The sequence below is a fragment of the Crinia signifera genome, chromosome 3 (genome assembly GCF_055691185.1).
Source record: "Crinia signifera chromosome 3, ASM5569118v1, whole genome shotgun sequence".
NCBI classification, from domain to species: domain Eukaryota; kingdom Metazoa; phylum Chordata; class Amphibia; order Anura; family Myobatrachidae; genus Crinia; species Crinia signifera.
Window position 1 is genome coordinate 130,290,863 of NC_139219.1, and position 24,822 is coordinate 130,315,684.

Genomic DNA, 24,822 nt, shown 5'->3' on the forward strand with positions numbered 1-24,822 from the left:
CCAATTTCACATTGAATATGGTTAAAAAGTATGTTTAATGCCCCCCCATTGTTAACGCCACCCACTATTGACGCCAACCCGAAGCATGGCGAGTGCAGCGAGCCCGCGAGGGGCGGCGGTACGCGTCCTCCGACCTATTCATACCCCCACTATCCACGTTGGCGTGGAGCTGATTTTATATAGAATGGCGAGCGCAGCGAGCCACCGAGCCCGAAGCTTGGCGAGCGCAGCGAGCCCCGCAAGGGGACGCGGATACCTGTGAAGCCCGCGAGGGGACGCGGATACCTTCACGCTCACCACGCTTCGGGTTCGGTGGCTCGCTGCGCTCACCACACTATATAAAATCAACTCCATGCCGACGTGGATAGTAGGGGTATGAAAAGGTCGGAGGACGCGTACCGCCACCGCTCGCCATGCTTCGGGTTGGCGTCAATAGTGGGGTGGCGTTAATAATGGGGGGGGGGCATTAGAAAACATGAGGGAGTGTTTGGTATTAAAATGGGGGGTTTTGGGGCTTTTTACATTGAAATCAATGTAAAATCAGGTCTCAGGGACCATTTTACATTGATTTCAATGTAAAAATCGGGTCGATCGCGTCGATCGCATCGCATGCGATTTGGTTGGCATGCGATGCGATCGACCCGATTTTTCCCACCCGATGGATACAATCAAAATCGGTGGCGCCCTGCTAGGAAACAAGTACCAAAAGTTCTTCAATATGATACTGGTCTCATGGGTCAGTTGGTTCCGAAGATATAGCCGGTTAAACGACCAGAAAATGCAGGGACTAGGCTGGTGTAAAAGGGGCCAACCTGGGAATGTCCCAGCATGATTCTGGGACCATATTCCAGGGTAAATCCCTGGATTTTCTGTGTGAAAGGATTATTATTTCAAATAGCTGGGACCTGCAGTGCTGAATACAGCGTGGCAGCCTCCCGAACTCTGCCCGGCTGTTAATGGCTGTTACTTCTGCCAGGCGGCAGCTGATCCCAATTACCGTGAGCATTTAATTCCCCTTAGCAACGAGCATGGAACCCCTGGCAATAAGCATTTATGTAGCATAATTTTTAATAGGCATTATGGTGTTTGGCATAATACGTAATGGACATTATGATGTGTGGCTTAACATGTAATGGGCATTATGGTGTAAATTTTTAATGCGCACCTTTGACACGCAATGTCCCTGTTTATGAAGCATATTGTGAATTTTGGCTTAATCTGCGTGGCATTATGTGAATTTTGCCTCTATCTGTGTAGCATTATATTAATTTTGTCTCAATCCGTGTGGCATTATGTGAATTTTTGGCACAATCCATGTGGCATTATGTGAATTTTGTCTCAATCCATGTGGCATTATCTGTGTAGCATTATATTAATTTTGTCTCAATCCGTGTGGCATTATGTGAATTTTTGGCACAATCCATGTGGCATTATGTGAATTTTGTCTCAATCCATGTGGCATTATGTGAATTTTGGCTCATTGCATTTGGCATCATGTGTAAGGGGCAAGTATAATGGGGTCTAGTATTTTGATGCATAATGTGTAGAAGTTGTATATGGTGTGGTACACTACACTCAAGAACACTCCCCCTTTTCAGTGACCACACCCACTTTTCCAGAGCGCGCCTTTGGCCTGCGCACAACTACATCCTTCACTTTTGTCGCCAAGGTGGGCCTGAGTACTTTAAATGCCAGGGCCTATTTTTCATTCCATTCCCGCCCTCTCTCTGCTCTCCTCTCTCTTGCCACTCCCTTAGCATGTACACTGGCACCACTAACACCCCCCTCCTCCTCCCAAACCCTCTCCTATCATGGTGCCCCCCTGACATTTCCTCCTGGATCCGCCCCTATTTCCCCCTTATCCAGACATTTTCAGAAGCATGTTTACATGTTATATAAAATTAGATCTAAATGAAATAACACAGTATGTAAGCAAACAGGAAACCCTATTTTTTAAGTTTTATGCTGCTTCTCTCTCGGTAAGAAACTCAAGGTATTGTAGGTGCCTCTTCTTGAAAGTTCCTCAAATTAGGATGGCAAGACTGACAGGGTGATAACCTTTTCAGTAATTTCTCTGAAGTAACGCAAATAACTCCAGTTGCAATTGATCCCATCTTGGCACATTTCAAAAGCAGTGCATTCCATTAATTCCCTTAATTGCAGAAGAATACTACACTGCGTTGAAAGAACTGTTGATTAATGCCAATGAGTCTTTGGACGAGCATCAAAAAAAAAAAAAAAATCAAGCTTTTATCCAGCTTAACTTCTCAGGCAAATCTATTGCTATGCAGGTTAAAGTGACATTGCCTCTCTACTAAAGAAGTTTTGTCAAAGGAAGCAACAGTCTGAATCTTGATGTGACAAAAATAGCAAACTAACTATAAACTAATAAGCGGAAAGTCAAAGGTGAAATTAAATTGTAGCAAATTGTAATAGAAGCACATTCATGTAAATAAAAGTGCCATATTATTGTCAATTTTATTCACTATTCTCAATAACAATCTTCTTTAGACAATACAAATGGTACAAAATACACTTATTAAAATTATAATAATAATAATTTAATAATAATATAATCACCTAATAAGCAATACTGTAATATTAAACTAACTTTATAGTTAGCCATTCTTGTAGTATTTAACACTTAAAGAAAATGCAAAGCCAACGTGCAAAGTATAACTGCAACTTACTGTATACACTGAATTGAAATAAAATAAGAACAGAACAGAGTAACTTCAGCCTTTTAATGGCCATATTTACAAATTGATTGAGTAAAATCCCACACTTTAGTAAAATGGCTTATGCCTAAATGATTTAATCAGGTGATGAATGTGAGATATACTATCTGACCAGTGTAGTGTAGTACATGCAGGGCCGGATTAAAGGGGGGCACTTGGGGTCAGTACCCCTGGGCCCCCCTCTAGCTAGGGGCCCCCTGTGGTTGGCATGTATATATATATATATATATATATATATATATATATATATATATGATGTCATTTTATTGGAGAGTGCTGTCCACACGGATTGGATTATATATATATATATATATATATATATATATATATATATATATAAATGTAGTTGCGGCCCGGCACTCCAACCTATAATGCAATGAACCTCGGTGCCTTCTGGATCAGGGATGTAGAAATAAAGAGACAGGCAGCGGCACTCGTAGGAAATTTCAAAAGCTGTATTCAAAAACGTGACCAAACCAAAGTTTCGGGGACTAGCCCCTTTGTCAAGGTGCAGGTAGAACAATGTGCAAACGGTACAAGCAAACTTAAATAGGTGAATGGAAAGGTCTTACCGAGTCACGGAGCCCTGAGACGCCGGGATCGATCAGCCGGAAGTGCGTCAGACAGGAAATGACGCTGTCAGGAACGTATGTGTGGTTACTGGCTGAAAAAAGGCTGGAGCGCAAGTTGGAACGCAAGCTTCCCTTGGTTGCTATGATGTTGCTGCAAGCTGGCGTCTCTCCCGGTTGGTCTCTGGGTCTCCGCTCGTCGGGGACTGTAATTACATAATAATGTAAGATTGGTGACATGTATATATATACAGCGTGTCAAAAGATAATGAAAAAGCATATCAAACAAATTATCACAATATTGAGAGTTGATTAGTGTGTATAAGGAGCTCACTATATGTGTGTGTCTCTGAGCTCAGTATGTGAAAAATAAAGACTGAAGATTGTCCAGCTGTATAAAACTACGTGAATAAAAAGGACAGTGTATCCATGGAAGTGTCTATGTGATCCCTATATTTAGGGGATTAGTAACACCTGGTCTCAGTATGTATAAGTGTGTGCCATCTTTGCGTCACCATACGGTGTACATATTATGTGTCGGCATGTTACCAGAGGTTGATTAATGTTGGTTTGATGGCCAGCGTTTGGTGATAGTTTCTACTGTTCTCTCATATATTTGCTGGTGTATAAGACACATCAATAACGCGAATGTGTTGTAGTGTTCCATCATTATCGTGTTGCCCATATATAGTACCTCTACATCAGTTTCATATATAAATTCATTTACACAAGAAGAAATTTAAAGGATAGAAAGGTAAGTTAAGGAGAAGAAAAAGCAAACTACGATTATACCCCTTTTCCACTAGAAGAAATAACCCGGTAATCTCCGCGGGGACGCGCTTCTACCCGGGTTTTTCTGCTAGTGGAAATGCTCCCTTTCAAATAACCCGGTTTGGATTCCCCGGCAATCCTACCCAGGTCATGATCAGGGTAGCACCCGGTTCGCACCCGGCTTCAAGGGTAGTGGAAACGCTCCCTAACCGGGTTATTTGACTGAGCATGTAAAAATCTTCACTGATTGGTGCTGCTGGGGCGCTGGTGAGTGATGTCATCACTCAGAGCCCCGCAGACTGCGCACATAGCACGGAGGACAGCGTTGTGTGCACATGTGCTGCATGTCTGTCCTGCTGACTTTCCCCTGCTGTATCAGAGGCTGCTCCAGCAGCCACCTTCCTCTCTACCGCCAGCACCACAGGCTGCCCCAGCAGACACTGCTAATCCCACAGCACAACTTCATTATGGCTGCCAGCAATTGGTCTGATGCTGAAGTGAAGGAGCTGCTGCTCATTAGGGCAGAGGAGGAAATCAAGCGCCAGGTGAATGGTACCGTAAAAGACGCAATTTTATACAGAAATATTGCCCAGATGCTGGAGTCTAGGGGGATACACCGCTCTCACCAGCAAGTGCTTAACAAATTGAAAGCACTAAAGAGGCAGTTCACCAAGGTCTGTGACCAGAACAGGAAAAAAAGCGGTGCCGCACGTGTCGAGTGGGTCCATTACGATCTATGCTGCAGGGCATTTGGCAACACAGCCCTGATTAATCCTGTGGCACTGTCATCCTCGTTGGCCAGCCAGATGGAGAGTAGCCAGGAGCCACCAATGGAGAGTAGCCAGGAGCCACCTGACACACAGTCCACCATGGCAATGTCACCGTGCTGCCCAACTTCTCTGCTCCTGATTTCGGAAGATGGCGATAAAGAGTGCAGTCTACTTGATAGGTCTGCTTTTTCTGACACCGCACAGTAAATGGTGGAGGAGGGGTCCGAAACAGCAAGCGACTGAACATCAAACACCAAAACTGCGTTCAAATAGTAAGTAAAAAAAACATTTATCCCAGTAATCAACGGTATATGTTGCAGAGTGCCACAAGTGTGCAGGTGGGATAGGGCCGCAAGCACAGGGCTGCAAACACCTCTGCTATTTAATGTTTATAGTGTATTTTTGTTTGTCCCACTTGCAGTTTACAAGGTGCCTCCAAAGAAGAAAAAAGCAAACCGTTCCGATCAAGCAGCGAGAGCTTTCTCTTCAGTAGTAATAGATCAACTGCGTGAAATGGACTCCGACATGCAGGCCAATGAGGATGCTCGTATGGAGAAGTTTTTAGAAAATGAAAGACAGATGCAGCACTCTTTCTTGGATCAATTAAAGGACATGCAGGACAGACAATTGTCCTTCTTGGAACGGATACTTAATCGTGGGTAAATGCCACCTCCTCATTATCCAATGTATCCGCCACATGCTTCACAGGCCCCAGCATACCCAGCACACCATGAGTATGCATATGGCCAATACAGTAGAGGACCAACTCCCTCCGCCCCTAGCACTTCGTGTGAGCAACAGCCACACCGAGAGCCTCAACCATATAGAGGCCCCAGTAGCCACGCCCCCAGCACAGCAATTAGCTACCACCCCACCACTGGTGCTAGCCACGCACCCAACACTTCCACTAGCTATGCCTCCAGCACTGCTACCAGTGCCCCACTAAACCCAGAGTATAGTGAGGCAAACACCACTAGCCTTGACAACACGCTGCTGCCAAACCTAGACTCCCCTGAATTTACGGTATATCGTAATTTGTCCTAAGAAATACTTGTTTTTTTTTCTTCGAAGTTCTTTATTGCATTATTGCAATAACAATGTTGAATACATTTATAGCATTCAGTCGCCTTGTGGGCACAGTTTGGTTAAAGCCTACATCTTGCACTTTTAAAAATTCTTATGGGCAATTGTTTTTTAACATGTTTACGTGCACTTTTTTCATTGTTATGTATGCCAAAGGCTCAGGTGTACGGTAAACATTTTACCTGACTCTGTTTGTTACCCTTTTTTGGCATGTCTTTTCTTGTCAATAGGTTTTTTGGTAAGGAATAAGGCGCTACATCAGATTCCTTACCAAAATACCTATTTGCATTGCTTCTATTGGGGCGAAGAAGGAATAGCCCTCAGGTTTAGACCAGTGGTTCCCAACCCTGGTCCTCAAGTACCCCCAAAAGTGCACGTTTTCCAGGTCACCCGGCAGGTGCACTCATTATTCAGGCACATTTGAAAAGATCCACAGGTGGAGCTAATTATAGCACTTGTGATTCTGTGTGGAGACCTGCAAAACATGCACTGTTGGGAGTACTTGAGGACCAGGGTTGGGAACCACTGGTTAAGGCAAGGCAGCATAACACCAGAAAGAAGCACCCAGGACTCTGTTTGTTACCCTTTTTTGGCATGTCTTTTCTTGTATTGTGTGAAGAAACTTTTAAAAGTTCCAAATATTTAATATTTTACAGTAAAATATTTAAAATGTTATTTAAAAAGAAATGAGTGTGGTAATATTTGCCAGTAAAAAAAAAAAAAGTTATTTTAAAAGAAATGAGTGTGGTAATATTTGCCAGTAAAAAAAAAAAGTTCTTTTAAAAGAAATGAGTGTGGTCTCTTCTTCTAATATGGTAATATTTTTAATGGTGGCCCTTTTGGTGTAATGGTGGCCCTATTTTGTGACCTCCCATGGTAAAGCCCTTTGAAAAGGCTTTTTCTTATGTTTATCTATAGGAAAAAACAGGCCTTACCCGGGTTAAGTGTAAAAGGGGATGATCAGGCAATTTACCGGGTAGCACTGTAGTGGAAATGTGTCTCCTACCCATGTCCCACCCGGGTTCGAACCGGGTACAAATTACCGGGTCCGACCCAGGTTGCTAGTGGAAAAGGGGTATTAGCCTGTAACAGGCTATCATAATTCCTTTTGGGCTATTCACCCCTTTAGGGCCTCTTTTAGTGGTACCCAATACATCTCATTAACATCAGAAGAATAATAAAAGGATAGAAAGATAAGATGGAGAGGAAACAAAAGCACACCGCGATCGGCCTGCTGGGCCTAAGGGTCATAATTATCAATACACTGGAAGAAAATTGTAAGGATAGAGAGAGAAGGTGAAGGAGAAACTAAAGCACACCAAGATGGGCCTGCATAGGCTGGAGTTATTACATGTTAGTCACAATGGAAGAATAATAAAAGGATAGAAAGATAAGAGAGAGAGGAAACTATAGCACACTATTAAGCCTGTTAACAATTCTCATATTTGAAGTTGGACTGTGTTGATAATCAAAGTCCATCAGAATGCGGCAAATGTTCCATGTAGTATGACCCATCAGTGAATGATGTGTGGTTGACAGATGGTCGTCTTCTGGGAAATTGATGGTTGTTGCCATGTTGGAGACAGTTGCTGGTCCAATAAGCTCTATAGAAAGACACTGAGAGGCAACTTGTCATTAAGACCATGCGGTTTAATGCTGTTCAATTGATGTATCCATCTTGTCTCTCTCCTTAGTAGGTTCCCATCTCTGTCTCCTTTTCTAAGGGTCTCAGGGATGTGGTCAACAACTGTGTGCTTCAGGTCTGATAACTTATGTGACTTGGTGGCAAAATGCTTGGCAACAGGTTGTTCGTTTTCTTTACCTGCAAGTGCCTTACTTATTGCTGATCTGTGCAATGCCATTCTTGTCCTCAACGATCTCACCGTCTTTCCCACATATAGGAGGTTGCAAGGACACTGGATTACATATACCACATGTGTGGAGGTACATGTCAGCACGTGCCTAATTGGAAAAGTCCTGCCGTCTCTAGGGTGTACAAATGTATGGCCTGTTAGCATGTGTTGGCACGTCGTACAACCTATACATTTGTAACAACCATTGGGTTTCTTCAAAAAGTGTCTTGTGGAGTTATCAGAACTTTTGGTAAACCCAGTGATATCATTATGTACTATGATATCTTTGATGTTCCTCCCACGTGTATGACATCATGGGGGTCTTCTCTTTCAGAGATGGCAGGCTGGCATCAGTTTTTATAATGGGCCACAGTGCCCTTGCAGCTCTCGGTAGAACGAAACTGGATGTACTGTATCTGGAGACAAATGGTAAAGCGGTCTTGGATTTTTGTATCTCAGTTAGAGAGCGTATTTTGGGAACCAGCAAAGTGTCTCTTGTTATTGTCAGGACCTCTTCCTTCTGTTTTTCCAAGAGTTTTTTGTTGTAGCCCCTTTGGAGGAATCTGACAACCATCCCATCAAGCACTGAGGGTAACTTCTCCCTGTCACTGACGATCCTAGCTGCCCTTATCATCTGTGATTTAGGGAGTGCCTTCTTTAATGTCACTGGATGGAAACTACTTGCCCTCAATACATTGTTCTTATCAGTGGGCTTCATATATAGGTTGGTGGTAATTCTTCCATCAATCAACTCAACCCTTACATCCAGGTAGTTTATCGTGTGTTCTGAGGCCTGGTATGTGAATTTGATTGGTGAGTCTCTGTTGTTAATATCAATCATGAGGCACTCAAATTCGTTCATTGTACCTCCCCAGACCATAAACAGGTCTTCAATGTAACGGGTGAATTTGATGATTTTGCCCTGTGCCAACACATTATCAAAGAACATGGACTTTTCCTCTTTGAACATGAACACGTTGGCGAAAGACGGCGAGACGTTGCTGCCCATGGAGCATCCTGATAATTGCTTGAAGAATTTCCCATTGAAAAGGAAATAATTTTTGGTGAGAGTGATACGTAGTAAATTTATGAACAGTTCCACGTCCAGAGTTTGTAAGTTGTTGTGGATCAAAAATTCTCTCATCGCTTGCAAACCTTCTTCATGGGGGATGCTTGTGTACAGGCTGGTTACGTCCATGACACACAGCACTGTACCAAGGGGGACGTTAGGTGTCTCTTTCAAGATATTAAGAAAGTCCGTCGTATCTTTGATGTAGGTTGGTTGAGTACGGATGATTGGCTGCAGGATACTGTCTAGAAACTGGGAAACTGGTTGAAAAATGGAATTTTGAGCTGAGATGATTGGGCGTCCAGGGGGGTGGGTGATGTTCTTGTGGATCTTTGGCAATGTGAAGAAGATGGGTACGGATGGATTGTTTTGAGTAAGAGCTTGTTGTAGTAGTTCAGTCATAAGACCGTCTCTTGTGGCCCGTTTCAATAGGGTGTCGAGCTCTTGTTTGAATTCCACTGTCGGGTCCTTGCTAAGATGTTCATAAACCTTCACATCTGCCAGATGCCGATCACATTCACCCACATAGGTGGACAGGTCCTGGATGACAAGGCCGCCACCCTTGTCAGCAGCCCTAAAAACCACATCCCGGTATTTGCTCATTTGTGTTAGAGCTTTTTGCTCAGATCTGCTCAAATTGGTGTGGGTTAGATGAGGAGCTTTGGAGAATCTGGATATGGATTCATCCAAAAGTCTGGTATATGTTGGTATTGCCGCATTCTGGGACTGCGGGTCAAATGTTGATTTCTTTTTAGATTTAATGAATTCTTGGTGTGGAATATCAGTATTAGGCATCGGACGGTGCTGGAAGTACTCCTTTAGTCTTAAATTTCTATTGTGCCTGTATAGGTCTACTTTCCATGTCAACTCGTCGTGTGGGGTGGTAGGAACAAAAGAAAGACCATTCTCCAATACTTTCAGTTCGACTGGGTTAAAAATATGTTTGGACAGGTTGTAAACCAAAGATTCTATTGGTCTGCGGATTTTTTTGTTCCGCGCGCTCTGGCCCCCCCTGCGGGTGGTCGACCTCCTCCTCTTTTCTTTGTGGTAGTGGGAGTGTCGTCCTACCTGGGTGTCCCTAAAGGGGCCAGCTGGTCAGGAGTGTCAGAGTCCACATTAAACTCGCTGTCACTGTTAGATGAAGCTTGTGTTTTTCTAGGGGTGTTGCTTGGTGTCCGCCTAAAGGGTCTTTGCCTTTGGGGGCGGTTGCGGGGGGTATCCATCTCCATCTCCGCCAGTTAACCACCTGTAGACTCTGTTGCCGTCATAGTCCTCCTTCACAGCATAATATTTATTTCTTTTAAACTTCAAAAGATCTTTTTGATAATTGTCAACCTGAATCTGTATTTTTTGTAGCCAGTCTTGGGAAGAGTCCTGTATAAAGTCTGTTTTGTGCTTCTTCTCAAAGTCTGTAACCGCTTCTTTAGCAGCTCTTAATTCGTGTCCTGCTTCTTCTATCACCAGGAGAATTAGGTCGTGGCTACATTTATTAAGGATCCCGATCCATCGGCGGCAAAAGTTGGGATTGTGTCGACCGATGGTCGGGGTGTTCCTGACTCTGAAGCCAGATGCAGTCTTTGTTTAAACAGCAGTCTTTCGGAATCATCCTCCGAAAAGCTGTAGTGTTCACCCCTGTCGACCGCCATGCCATGGAAGCCTGGTGTCTCCCTTGCGGGATCTTCCATCTCACCCCTAGGGGGGTTACCTTTTGCCGCTGACTTAGCCATGTCGACACTTCAACACAAGTCGATACTTCAACACAGGTGAACAGGAAATAAGTGTCCAGTGGATAGTGTTAACTTTCGTGATGATACAAAATCCGTGTTTAAAAGATTCCACCTTTAAAGTCTGTATGCAGAGATACAATTTGGGGTGCCTTGACTCCTGGGGGTGCAATCAACACCCAATAGTTTAGAAATGTAGTTGCGGCCCGGCACTCCAACCTATAATGCAATGAACCTCGGTGCCTTGTGTCCGTGCAACCTCCTATATGTGGGAAAGACGGTGAGATCGTTGAGGACAAGAATGGCATTGCACAGATCAGCAATAAGTAAGGCACTTGCAGGTAAAGAAAACAAACAACCTGTTGCAAAACATTTTGCCGCCAAGTCACATAAGTTATCAGACCTGAAGCACACAGTTGTTGACCACATCCCTGAGACCCTTAGAAGAGGAGACAGAGATGGGAACCTACTAAGGAGAGAGACAAGATGGATACATCAATTGAACAGCATTAAACCACATGGTCTTAATGACAAGTTGCCTCTCAGTGTCTTTCTATAGAGCTTATTGGACCAGCAACTGTCTCCAACATGGCAACAACCATCAATTTCCCAGAAGACGACCATCTGTCAACCACACATCATTCACTGATGGGTCATACTACATGGAACATTTGCCGCATTCTGATGGACTTTGATTATCAACACAGTCCAACTTCAAATATGAGAATTGTTAACAGGCTTAATAGTGTGCTATAGTTTCCTCTCTCTCTTATCTTTCTATCCTTTTATTATTCTTCCATTGTGACTAACATGTAATAACTCCAGGCTATGCAGGCCCATCTTGGTGTGCTTTAGTTTCTCCTCCACCTTCTCTCTCTATCCTTACAATTTTCTTCCAGTGTATTGATAATTATGACCCTTAGGCCCAGCAGGCCGATCGCGGTGTGCTTTTGTTTCCTCTCCATCTTATCTTTCTATCCTTTTATTATTCTTCTGATGTTAATGAGATGTATTGGGTACCACTAAAAGAGGCCCTAAAGGCCGAACGTTTGTGTGCTTTAGTTTCCTCTCCGTCTCATCTTTCTATCCCTTTCATTATTCTTCTGATGTAAATTATTATTGTGAGAAAGAGTTAATATGATCTCCAGCGTTACCCAATTAATGGCATATTGAACTTATTCTTGATATAGACAATGCCACTAATGGAAGATAAAAGTAAAAAGTAATTAATTTATGAGCATTGGGAGCCTGACCTCTGAGGGTGAATAGCCCAAAAGGAGTTATGATAGCCTGTTACAGGCTAATCGTAGTTTGCTTTTTCTTCTCCTTAACTTACCTTTCTATCCTTTAAATTTCTTCTTGTGTAAATGAATTTATATATGAAACTGATGTAGAGGTACTATATATGGGCAACACGATAATGATGGAACACTACAACACATTCGCGTTATTGATGTGTCTTATACACCAGCAAATATATGAGAGAACAGTAGAAACTATCACCAAACGCTGCCCATCAAACCAACATTAATCAACCTCTGGTAACATGCCGACACATAATATGTACACCGTATGGTGACGCAAAGATGGCACACACTTATACATACTGAGACCAGGTGTTACTAATCCCCTAAATATAGGGATCACATAGACACTTCCATGGATACACTGTCCTTTTTATTCACGTAGTTTTATACAGCTGGACAATCTTCAGTCTTTATTTTTCACATACTGAGCTCAGAGACACACACATATAGTGAGCTCCTTATACACACTAATCAACTCTCAATATTGTGATAATTTGTTTGATATGCTTTTTCATTATCTTTTGACACGCTATATATATATACATGTCACCAATCTTACATTGTTATGTAATTACAGTCACCGACGAGCGGAGACCCAGAGACCAACCGGGAGAGACGCCAGCTTGCAGCAACATCATAGCAACCAAGGGAAGCTTGCGTTCCAACTTGCGCTCCAGCCTTTTTTCAGCCAGTAACCACACATACGTTCCTGACAGCGTCATTTCCTGTCTGACGCACTTCCGGCTGATCGCTCCCGGCGTCTCAGGGCTCCGTGACTCGGTAAGACCTTTCCATTCACCTATTTAAGTTTGCTTGTACCGTTTGCACATTGTTCTACCTGCACCTTGACAAAGGGGCTAGTCCCCGAAACTTTGGTTTGGTCACGTTTTTGAATACAGCTTTTGAAATTTCCTACGAGTGCCGCTGCCTGTCTCTTTATTTCTATATATATATATATATATATATATATATATAAATATCGAAGGAGACTGTGGCGGCACTCCGCGCTGTCACCACTGAGGGTGGTTGCTGTAACAAACTCCGGTGCCCTCCTGGGTGAGCGTGCAGGGACGCTCTGTACAATAGATGCAGTGGGGGGGGCGGCACTCGAAAATAAAGACAGGAGACGGGAGCTGCCGTCTCCTGTCTTTATTTTCGAGTGCCGCCCCCCCCCCACTGCATCTATTATATATATAAATATAATTTTTTTTTTTAGCTTAAGGTTTTGTGTATGGGAGTGGGGTAGTGCTGCAGCTTTACCTATCTGCCAATGTGACAATGATTAATGGTGCTGAGCAATGGGAGCCAAGGCACACTGACTGCACAAGTGTGCAGTGCATTACTGGGAGTTGACTAAGTCCCATGAGACTGAGAGGTTTGTGCTGAGCTCTGATTGGTGAAGCTCATTCCATGCTTCTCAGGCCCATGGAGGACAGTAGCACCAGCCTCATCATGGGAGGGTTTTTAATCAGAGGCAGCACTGAGCCTGTGAGGTCTCCTACTATCCTACAGAGTAAGGTACAGAGGGACAAACACAGGCTGTGGGATGTATATAGAATTAACCCCCCCCTCCCCCCCGCAATTACCCATTGACCAAGTTTATACTGCCTTTACTCTATATTTTGAAAGTGTAATATACTTCCGTGCGGCCAGTAATTACAAGTGCAAGGGGGCCCCCCTGTCTATATGGATATTCATTGCAGCTGTTGTCCAAATCGATAATTCATGTAAAGCAACTTTTATACAGTTATAGTAGTAAGCTACATTTTAATTGTGTTGGTGCTTCATTGCTTCTGCCAATCACCTACTTATCCACATTAACCCCTTCTGTGGCATTCCAGAGAAATTTCCGGGTTATGCTCCAGTGCGCAGACTGGCAAACCTGGAAAATTCTCGGGGTGCCACTGCCTGCGCTCCCTCTTGCCGGGCAGCACTGCTGAGCGCTGAGATCAGTGCCGCACTCAGCTTTGGCGGCTGGTCAGCTCCTGCTGCCCGGCCCTGCCTTCCTCCCCCGCTGTGTACGGCATGACCTTGTAACGTCACGCCACACAGTCGGGTTGCAGGGGGCAGGGCCGGGCAGCGGCTGATAGACAGTTCAGCGGCACTGCCCGGACCTGGGGGGTGTAGTGGTAGGGTTATTTTTAGGGAGCGCTGCCCAGAAAAAATTTGCCCAGTGGGGAGCGCTCCCTAAAAAAAAAGCCACCACTGAAGGGGTTAATAAAGTCTGTAATACACAGACTGCATACCATTAGCAATGGTCATGATAGCAAAATTTGCACTAGACAGAGGCAGAACTACCATTGGTTCAGCAGGTGCATTGCATCGGGGCCCCTGAAGACTAAGGGTGCCCCACTAGTGTGGGGGCCCAATCTATACTTTTACACCTGGGCCTACTACTCACAAGTTCTAGCACTGCTGAGACATTTGGTACTGTACATTTTTAAATGGAACAGTAATTTAGCTGAAATGAATATTTTCTTTACACATATTCATACATGATTGTATCAAAGTGGGGTACCTCGCAGTAGTTTGGAGTTAGATACCTTCCATTGCTTTTAGCAATGTCCCTTATTATATGCATAGCCTTGTCTTTCTTTTTGCGGATCAGTAGCCATCGCGGGGACTCAGGAATAAACCTATAAGAAAAATAAATAGATTACTCTTTTATTATTGTCATTATAAATGTGGAAATTCTCATGTGAACTTTCTAAATATGCTTATTCATATGTTCTACAGTTCAGTCTGTCCTATTCCGAACCCCAGGAGCTCTCAGTGAACCCTGCATATGGATTTATCTTAGCTGATACTAATCAGAGTCTATTCATTGCATGGTATTGTACTATGGACATACAAGTGAAGGTAAGGAGTGTGTAAAAAAATCAATAAAAAAAAAAATAATGGATTGCAAAATATCTTTTAAATCCAAAAGGATGTTTAAGTTATAAATTTCAGCTTTAAAGAAGAAATGTTTGTTTATTGTAATATCTCACTGTCATCACATAATGCTGTCAATCAGCCCAGTAGCGCACGCAGGGGGGGTTTCTGAGTACCCAGAAACCCCCCCAGGAGTCTAAAGGCCCTACTCTTAAAGCTGAGGGTCCCCTCTTTCCATGGGTACAAGAATTTTAAAAATCGGCCCTTGGGAACCGGAGATATCTGACTTCAAAGCAGTGGTCCCCATCCAAGCCTGTTAATTACTCTTCCCAATCAGATATTTCAGGTTCTGTCTGACTTACAGTTTTTCTGAGGGTATATTCCAAAAGCTGAGACTCTCCCCCTTTGATGGACACTAGAAGCTTGTCTCTACTCTTCCAAGAACCAGAGATATCAGCCTTATAGCAGCTGGTTACTGCTCCAGCTCCACACACCTGGTATGTAGTTTTATATACTGGTTGGCAGATTGCTCTGCCTCCTGAACTCTCATCCCCTAGTCCCCAATACCATTTGGTAGGTGGGATTCTCTAGTTTTTAATTCCATTAAAATCTAAGAAATCTATTTCTGGGAACTGGAGATATCTGCAGTCAAGCAAGCTGTCCTCCCACCAGAAAATTATGAATAATAAGCCCACTCCACTATACACCCCTCCTCTGCATATTAAACATTCTCTACCACCCTGGAAGTTATGTATCAGGGCCCTTTCATTCAGCCCAATGCCCCCTTCTCCCACCCCATCTCCCACCATCTGTGCAGTAAAGGGGTAATTAGTGGAAATTACTGATCCAGGCCCTACATGCTGAGCGGTTGATATAATACCCCCTACCACCCGCGGGACATCAAAGCTTCCCCCACCCCTACCGCTGGAGGGTCGGTAGGTGCCCCAATACATTGCCATGCCCAGGGGTCTACACTGCTGTTGACGCCCCTGTGTGTATATATTATATATACACACATATATATATATATATATATATATATATATATATATATATATATAATTTGTTATATAATATAATATTATTATTATTTATATATATTTGGTCTATCTATAATACTTTAACTGACCCGGCATATACTGGGTCACCTAAGTGTCCATCTCCGTGCTTTGCTCCGCCCCTCTGGAAACCCCCTTCTGAAAATCCTGCGTTTGCCACTGCAGCCCATTTACAATGTGTGTAGAGAGAATGAATGGACTATTGTGTCTGCATGCAGCCACTTTTATTACACCTTAAATATAAAAAGTTGCACAACTAATCATCTGTGGATGTGTCCGCATACATTTTTGCTGCAGTTGCGCTAAACAGAACCTTTTGGTAACGAAAAGGTCTCATGATTTGGGCGTATTTTGGGCGTATTTATGATCAAAATGCATCTTAGACGTAACATGATGCAGCTTGGGCACAGAAGGAGACTGCTGATTAATTTGATATGTGACATTTGCATACCTCCCAACTTTTGACCTGAAGAAATAGGACACTCGTGGGACTGTCCCTCTAAAATCGTGACAGTTGGAAGGTATGCATTTGTATACCTGTGTGCGGCTGAGTCTCTGGGGAAAATTGACTAAGAATGCTGATAACAGCCGATCCCGAGTACGAATGGGAATGACTGGGATCGACCATGAGAATTTGGCAAATTGACTATGTTGCTGCGTTCCCAGGATTCGTATTTCACGATGTCATTCGTATTTGGCTGCCGAGTCCCAAGACACTTTGCACCAGAGGGCAGAGGCTGAGACGATTGTGCTGAGCTCTGATTGGTGGAGCTCATTACATGCTTCTCAGGCCCATGGATAACAGCAGCAGCAGCCTAGTCATGGGAGGGTTTTTAAACAGAGGCAGCACTGGGACTGTGAGGTCTCCTACAGAGTAAGGTGCAGAGGGACAAACACAGGCTTTTCATGTGGTATGTATGTGTGTGTGTGTGTGTGTGTGTGTGTGTATGTATATATATATATATATATATATATATATATATATATATATATATATATATATATATATATATATATATATATATATATTCCCTGAAGTTACCCATTGACCAAGTTTATACTGCCTTTACTCTGTTTTGACAGTGTAATATTCCCCCATGCAGTTTGCGGCCAGTAATGACAAGTGCAAGGGGGCCCCCCTGTCTAAAGTGCCCCGGGCCCCCCAAAGGCTTAATCTGGCACTGGGCAGCAGTGTGGATCAGGCCAGGCCAGCTGCACACCAGTGGTTAGCCATGGAGGGATAGAGCTGCTGCAGTAATAAATAAATTTAGTGCCAGCAATGAGCCAATCTGAGCTTATGGACTTGCATCCACTTGCAGCTCTTGATTGGCTGGTGGTGGTGCAGGCAGGTGTGTCTATGGGGCACTGTGGTTGTGTGGGTGGCTATGGGGCATTGTATAGTGGCTGTCAGGTTCTGGGTCTGCTGTGTTCCCGGCCCTGACCGTGGTGGACCAGTGGAGGGCGCTGTGTAGCGGAAGGCCGGAGGCCTGATGAATGACATGCACAGAGGCACTGCCTTGCGTACCAGAGTGTTGGCTGAAACCAGAAACAGAGGCGCGGAGTCTAACCTGCCAGCGGTATTCACCAGAGACCCCCGCAAGGGGATATGGACTTCGCTGCGTCTGACAGGCAGGTCGCGGCCCTCTGCCCTGGTCCTCTGAACGTAGGCGGAGAGTGGTAGTGATATTGGAGACACTGGGAATTGGAATAGTCTCTGGAGGGCACAGTGTTAAAGTGTCAACACTGATGTCGACAGCAGGGTCGATGAGATCACTCAACTGCACGATGGTTATTTTGCAGGAGGCTTCTGGAGATGGTATGCCAGGTAAAGATGGTAACAGGAGTAATACTCGACTGCAGAGTGGAATGGCAGGAGTCTTCTGGAGATGACAAACCAGGTAGTATGCAGGAAACTGCGAGAGGTACACGGGGAGACCGGATAACCAGGAGCCTTTGGAAACAGCTGAACACAGGAGGGACTGAGGTCAGATGAACACATATTCAAGGCGATGACTGTGAGTTAGAAGCCGGAATATATCCCCCTTGCTGCGCACTGATTGGTTAGCGTCAGCAGCACCAATCAGTCCAGGGAAAGAGTGAGTACACCTGAGAGGTGTGCAGGTGTGTGGGTCAGAGGTCACCCTGGCTGGACCGCGGGATTGGACCCTCTGGTCAGCTGAGCGCATGTGTCATGGCGGCGCCCATGACGCGCGGGCTCCAGCGTGCCGGCATGTCGATTGCACGGGTCAACACCAGCCAAACATGGGACATCTCGCCAGGCGCTGACAGCTACCAGAGGCCTTACTCTCACCGCTGACCACCGGGAAGGTAATGGACGTGGTCTCAGACGGGGCTGAGACCCACGGTTTGTGACAGTACCCCCCCCTTTTAGGGTGGGCACCGAACACCCTTTAGGCTTGGACGGGTTCTCTTCGTGAAATACTTTGATTAGTCGGGGGGCATGTACATCTTCTGCATCTGCCCAACTCCTCTCCTCAGGACCATATCCTCTCCAATCAACGAGATATTGGAGATGCCCATACCTCCGACGAGAATCAACAATTTTATTAATCTCGAATTCTACTCCCCTGCTGGTTTGAACTTTGGGTAGTGAGGGTGAGGAAGTATGGAAGCGATTCAGGATGAGAGGACGTAACAAAGAGATGTGAAATGAGTTGGGGATGCGTAAAGATTTGGGCAACTTCAGTTTGTATGCGACAGGATTGATCCTTTGTAGAACCGTATAGGGACCAATGAATCTGGGAGCAAATTTCATAGAGGGAACTCTCAGTCTGAGATTCCGTGTGGAAAGCCACACTCTATCTCCTGGGTGCAACTCAGGAACAGCTCTTCTCTTGCGATCTGCAAAGAATTTATACCTTGTTGAGGCTTTCGTGATGTTGGAGTGAACCTCTCACCAGATTTGAGAGAAATGGTTAATGGCTGCTGCGGCTGCAGGTACCTCTATCGCTGGTAACATTTCAAAATTGGGGGCCCGGGGGTTTTGTCCATAGACTATAAAGAAAGGGGAATGACCAGTGGTTGTGTGGTACCTGAAATTATGAGCAAATTCTGCCCATGGGAGGAGTCTCGACCAGTCATCTTGCGAGGATGATATATAAAGACGAAGGAAGGTCTCCAGATCTTGGTTCACCCTTTCTGTCTGACCGTTGGATTGGGGATGATAGCCTGAAGAAAACTTTAATTTGATTTGGAATGCATGAGACAGGGCTCTCCAGAACCGTGCCACAAATTGCACCCCCCGATCGGACACAATTTCGCTAGGCAAGCCATGACTTCTAAAGATATGCTGTACAAACAGCTGAGCCAGAGTGGGAGCGGACGGTAGGCCAGGTAATGGGATGAATCGGGCCATCTTGGAAAACCTGTCAACTATTACCCATATGGTGTTGTACTCTTGGGATTTGGGTAAGTCACAGATAAAGTCCATTGAGATGTGAGTCCAGGGACGAGATGGAACGGACAGAGGATGGAGCTGGCCGGCTGGGGCTTGTCGGGATACTTTGTGCTGTGCACATTCTGGACATGATGCCACGAACTCTTTTACTTCTTTGCCAATCTGTGGCCACCAATAGGATCTCTGAAGAATTTTTAATGTCCCTTGAGCGCCAGGATGCCCAGAGAATAAGGACTTGTGAGCCCAGGAAAGAAGCTTCTGACGTAATTCAGTGGGAACGAAGATTTTACCAGGAGGAGGCACAGGCGACACCTGAGTGGGAGCAAAGGCGATGGGGTCCAGAATGGGCCGATTTTCCTGTAGGTCAGAATCTTCTTGCATGGAACGTGATAAGGCATCCGCTTTCACATTCTGAGTGCCAGGACGGTATAACAACTTGAAAGAAAAACGAGAGAAAAACAAGGACCAACGAGCCTGTCGGGGGTTCATACACTGGGCAGACTGGAGGTACAGGAGGTTTTTATGATCTGTGAAGATCGTCACGGGAAACTTAGCACCTTCTAAAAGATATCTCCATTCTTCGAGAGCTAATTTGATGGCCAGTAATTCTTGGTCTCCAATGGAGTAATTTCTTTCTGCTGGAAGAAACTTGCGAGAGAAGAACCCACAGGGGTGGAGTTTTTCATCACTGTTCTTTTGAGATAGTACAGCACCGACTCCTATGTGAGAGGCATCTACCTCAAGAAAAAAGGGTTTGTCGACATCAGGCTGAGACAGGATAGGAGCAGTGACAAAAGCTTGTTTTAAAAACTGGAAGGCTGCGATGGCTTCTGAAGGCCAGTTGGCTGGATTAGCCCCTTTTTTTGTGAGTGCGGTGATGGGTGCAATCAGCGTGGAGAAGCCTCGAATGAATTTCCTGTAGTAGTTGGAAAACCCTATGAAGCGTTGGACTGCTTTGAGGGAAGTGGGTTGTGACCACCCATTAATAGCCTCCAACTTCTCTGGATCCATACGTAGATCGAACCCAGAAATGATGTATCCGAGGAAGGGCACAGAAGGAACTTCGAAGGTACATTTGGAGATTTTGCCATACAGTTTGTTTCTGCGAAGACGAGACAATACTTCCTTGACCTGAGTTCGATGAGAGGATAAGTCTTTTGAAAAAATGAGGATGTCATCGAGGTATACCACAAGGCAAACGTAGAGCATGTCCCGAAAGACCTCGTTTACAAATTGCTGGAATACTGCTGGGGCATTACAAAGACCGAAAGGCATTACCAGGTACTCGTAATGACCATCCCGGGTGTTAAATGCGGTCTTCCACTCGTCACCTTCACGGATTCTTATTAAGTTGTATGCCCCACGGAGATCCAATTTGGTGAAGACTTGGGCACCTCGCACTCGGTCAAAAAGTTCTGTAATGAGAGGAAGGGGGTAACTGTTCTTGACTGTGATACTGTTTAAACCCCGGTAATCGATGCACGGACGGAGGCCTCCATCTTTTTTCTTTACAAAAAAGAACCCTGCGCCTGCTGGTGAACTAGAGCGCCGGATGAAGCCTTTCTGAAGATTCTCTTGTATGTATGCCGACATGGCTTGTGTCTCAGGAACGGACAATGGGTAAGTTCGACCTTTAGGGGGGAATTTCTCTGAGAGAAGGTCAATTTTACAGTCCCAATCACGATGAGGAGGAAGAGTATCAGCGGACTGCTCGCAGAACACATCAGCAAATTCACTATAGACTTCAGGGAGGCCAGGAAGAATTTTTACATTGGCTGAACGAGTGGGCACCACTGACTTGATACACTGCTGTTGGCAATGAGAACTCCATTGCTCGATCTGTAGCGTCTTCCAATTGATGTTTGGGTTATGAAGACGAAACCAGGGAAGACCAAGGACGATTTCATAAGAAGATTTGGGAATAACGAGAAATTTGATCTGTTCCTGGTGCAGCATGCCGACTCTGAGGGTGAGGAGACTGGTACAGAAGCGAACCTCACTGCCTGGGATTCTGCTGCCGTCAACTGCTGTCACAGCTAGGTGTGGAACTAAGGGTTCCATTGGAATCTTCAGTTTAGTAACCAGGTCTTGAGAAATAAAGTTCCCGGCCGAGCCGGAGTCTGCCAGGGCGGTACTGGAATGGGTACCAGTAGGGGTATCCAAAGATACGGGTAAGACAAAGTCATATTCTGGAGGAGATTTTGCCACTTGACCCAACCTGACTCCTCCCTTGCAGGTTAGGCCCGGTCGTTTCCCGAACGCTCGGGACAATTGTTAATGAAATGGCTAGGAGCAGCACAATATATGCACAAGCGATTGCGCTGCCTACGGGTGCGTTCTTCGGGAGTCAGTCGTGATCTACCCACTTGCATTGGTTCTTCACGTGTAGGAGACTCAGAACGAATCTTGGGAGAACTTTGGGAATTAACTTCTTGTGTTTTTCTAGTCCTCTCTCACGAAGACGTAGATCAATCTTGACACATAGAGATATGAGATCTTCCAAGGGGGTAGGAAGGTCGCGAGATGCCAGCTCATCTTTGATCCGGTCAGAAACTCCTAACCAGAAGGCAGCTGTCAGGGCTTCATTGTTCCACTGTAATTCAGACGCGAGAGTTTGAAAGTGGATTACATACTGCCCCACGGGGCGGGACCCTTGCTTAACCTGGAGGATGTCGGTAGCTGCTGACACGGGTCGACCTGGCAAGTCGAATATGCGGCGGAAGGTCAGGAGGAATTGGTCATAGTCTGTCAGCAGAGGATCTGCTTTTTCCCATAAGGGTGATACCCACTTCAGGGCCGAGCCAGTTAATAATGACACCATGTATGCGATTTTAATTCTGGCCGTAGGAAAGTTATGAGGAACCAATTCGAACTGAATTTGGCACTGGTTGATAAACCCTCTGCAGGTCTTGGGGTCACCATCGTATTTGGTGGGTGCTGGCAGGTGGAGACGGGATGATAAAGCTGGTGTTGCTGATCTTTCGGTAGTGGTTGACACAGAAGTCGACAGGGACTGTTGCAGGGTGTCCAACCGACTGGATACATCTTGTAAGAATTTAATCACCTGCTGCTGAGTAGCTTCTTGGGTCTCCATTCTGGCAGCAACATTTTGAAGAACCGCTGGTCCCACACTTGGGTCTTGGACCGAGTCCATCGCCTTGAATATACTGTCAGGTTCTGGGTCTGCTGTGTTCCCGGCCCTGACCGTGGTGGACCAGTGGAGGGCGCTGTGTAGCGGAAGGCCGGAGGCCTGATGAATGACATGCACAGAGGCACTGCCTTGCGTACCAGAGTGTTGGCTGAAACCAGAAACAGAGGCGCGGAGTCTAACCTGCCAGCGGTATTCACCAGAGACCCCCGCAAGGGGATATGGACTTCGCTGCGTCTGACAGGCAGGTCGCGGCCCTCTGCCCTGGTCCTCTGAACGTAGGCGGAGAGTGGTAGTGATATTGGAGACACTGGGAATTGGAATAGTCTCTGGAGGGCACAGTGTGAAAGTGTCAGCACTGATGTCGACAGCAGGGTCGATGAGATCACTCAACTGCACGATGGTTATTTTGCAGGAGGCTTCTGGAGATGGTATGCCAGGTAAAGATGGTAACAGGAGTAATACTCGACTGCAGAGTGGAATGGCAGGAGTCTTCTGGAGATGACAAACCAGGTAGTATGCAGGAAACTGCGAGAGGTACACGGGGAGACCGGATAACCAGGAGCCTTTGGAAACAGCTGAACACAGGAGGGACTGAGGTCAGATGAACACATATTCAAGGCGATGACTGTGAGTTAGAAGCCGGAATATATCCCCCTTGCTGCGCACTGATTGGTTAGCGTCAGCAGCACCAATCAGTCCAGGGAAAGAGTGAGTACACCTGAGAGGTGTGCAGGTGTGTGGGTCAGAGGTCACCCTGGCTGGACCGCGGGATTGGACCCTCTGGTCAGCTGAGCGCATGTGTCATGGCGGCGCCCATGACGCGCGGGCTCCAGCGTGCCGGCATGTCGATTGCACGGGTCAACACCAGCCAAACATGGGACATCTCGCCAGGCGCTGACAGCTACCAGAGGCCTTACTCTCACCGCTGACCACCGGGAAGGTAATGGACGTGGTCTCAGACGGGGCTGAGACCCACGGTTTGTGACAGTGGCTATGGGGCGGTGTGTGTGGTCCTGGTTGTGTGTGTAGGTTGAGGGGCTGCCCATTTTGTCCCTGGTGCTCTCATTTCTGATGGCAACCCTGGTGACACACATACACACACATTAAAAAGGGGAGAGGTACATTTAGATATACTGGATGGATATCATACAGAGCAAACAGTTGAGGACCAGCTCATCGCAGGGGGGCACAGAATATGCATAGGAAAAGCTGCGCCTGATATTGAAAAAGATCAGGGTCCTTGCACCACATCAGTTGTGAGCTGAACTGACAAACCACAGTGATGGATAGGGCAGGGTTGCCGACTTGCATAAAATCCTCTCCGGGAGAAGCCCGGAGAGGAATATTTCATGACGAGTTTGGGGGGCGGGGCTTAACGGTGACGTCATTAAGCCCCGCCCCCATTACGGCAAATAGCTGAAAAACTGATCTCCATGGAGGGGGCGGGCCTAAAATGACACAATTGTGCCATTTTAGCTCCGCTCCCTCCTCTGAGACCCGCGGATTGCGGCATTTAAATGCCGCGATCGGGGGGCTCAGTGGGGGTCCCCCTGATTCCGGGAGGGTTGGGGAGGGTTGCCCACCCTTCCGGGGGCCGGGAGGGGGGACCCGATTTTCGGGAGACTCCCGCAAATTCCGGGAGGGTCGGCAACCCTGGGATAGGGGAAACAGGTGATGGGTGGGCAGGGTAATCAATCATTGCAAGCATGGATCACACTGGTGTTAATCCAATGATTGGCATTGCAGCACACGTCCCCTCCGTACTCTCCCCCCAGGCTGTTCTGCCGTATGGCTCATCAGCTGCTGTACTATCATGCAGCAAGTTTGCCAGGCTTAGGGGTGGAAGCCAGAAAAATGGAGGAGAGGTGTTTTTCATAATTACATTTTCAACAAAGACCAGGCTAAATCATAGTGGGCTGTTTGTTTCTTGACCAAACATACACCTGCTCACAGGGGCGGATTTAGGTATGAGGACGCCCCTAGGCACAACAATAATGTTTACTAAGTAGGACAGTTTATAGGGGCAGTATCTGCATGTCCTATCCATTTACACTCTATTTAAGATGGAATATAGTACAATACAGTGGATATTTAGCAGTTATTGGTACATTTTGGGCTGACAGTACTATCACAGGCATCCAAGTGCCGCCCCCAAACACGTGCCTCACGTGCCTAATGGGAAATTCGGCTCTGCCTGCTCACGGAACATGGATAAATGTCTATTAAATGTTCAGTGCTGCTGTCTGCACTGTAAAGGACTGCTACATCCTAGTGCTGAGATGCAAATGTGTCCTTGCACAAAGTGCCCCAAAGCTGTAGTCTGACAGGCTGCCTATGTTTGGGGGGCAGGGGGTGAGTAGAGCTTGGCAGCATGAGGGTTGCTCAGATAGCCAGTTTGCGGATGTATTGGATGCAGCAGTGGCTTACAGAAATATAC

The 24,822-nt window shown here is 45.8% G+C and overlaps 1 protein-coding gene across 1 annotated transcript in view; it reads right to left on the bottom strand.

The window, feature by feature from the left end:
• Positions 1–24,822, bottom strand: part of SLC22A3 (solute carrier family 22 member 3) — a 260,402-nt gene that overhangs the window by 103,614 nt on the left and 131,966 nt on the right. Inside the window, exon 5 of the mRNA XM_083176507.1 lies at positions 14,403–14,520. Within this exon, the coding sequence (XP_083032633.1) occupies positions 14,403–14,520 (118 nt within the window). The remainder of the gene's footprint in view (positions 1–14,402; positions 14,521–24,822) is intronic.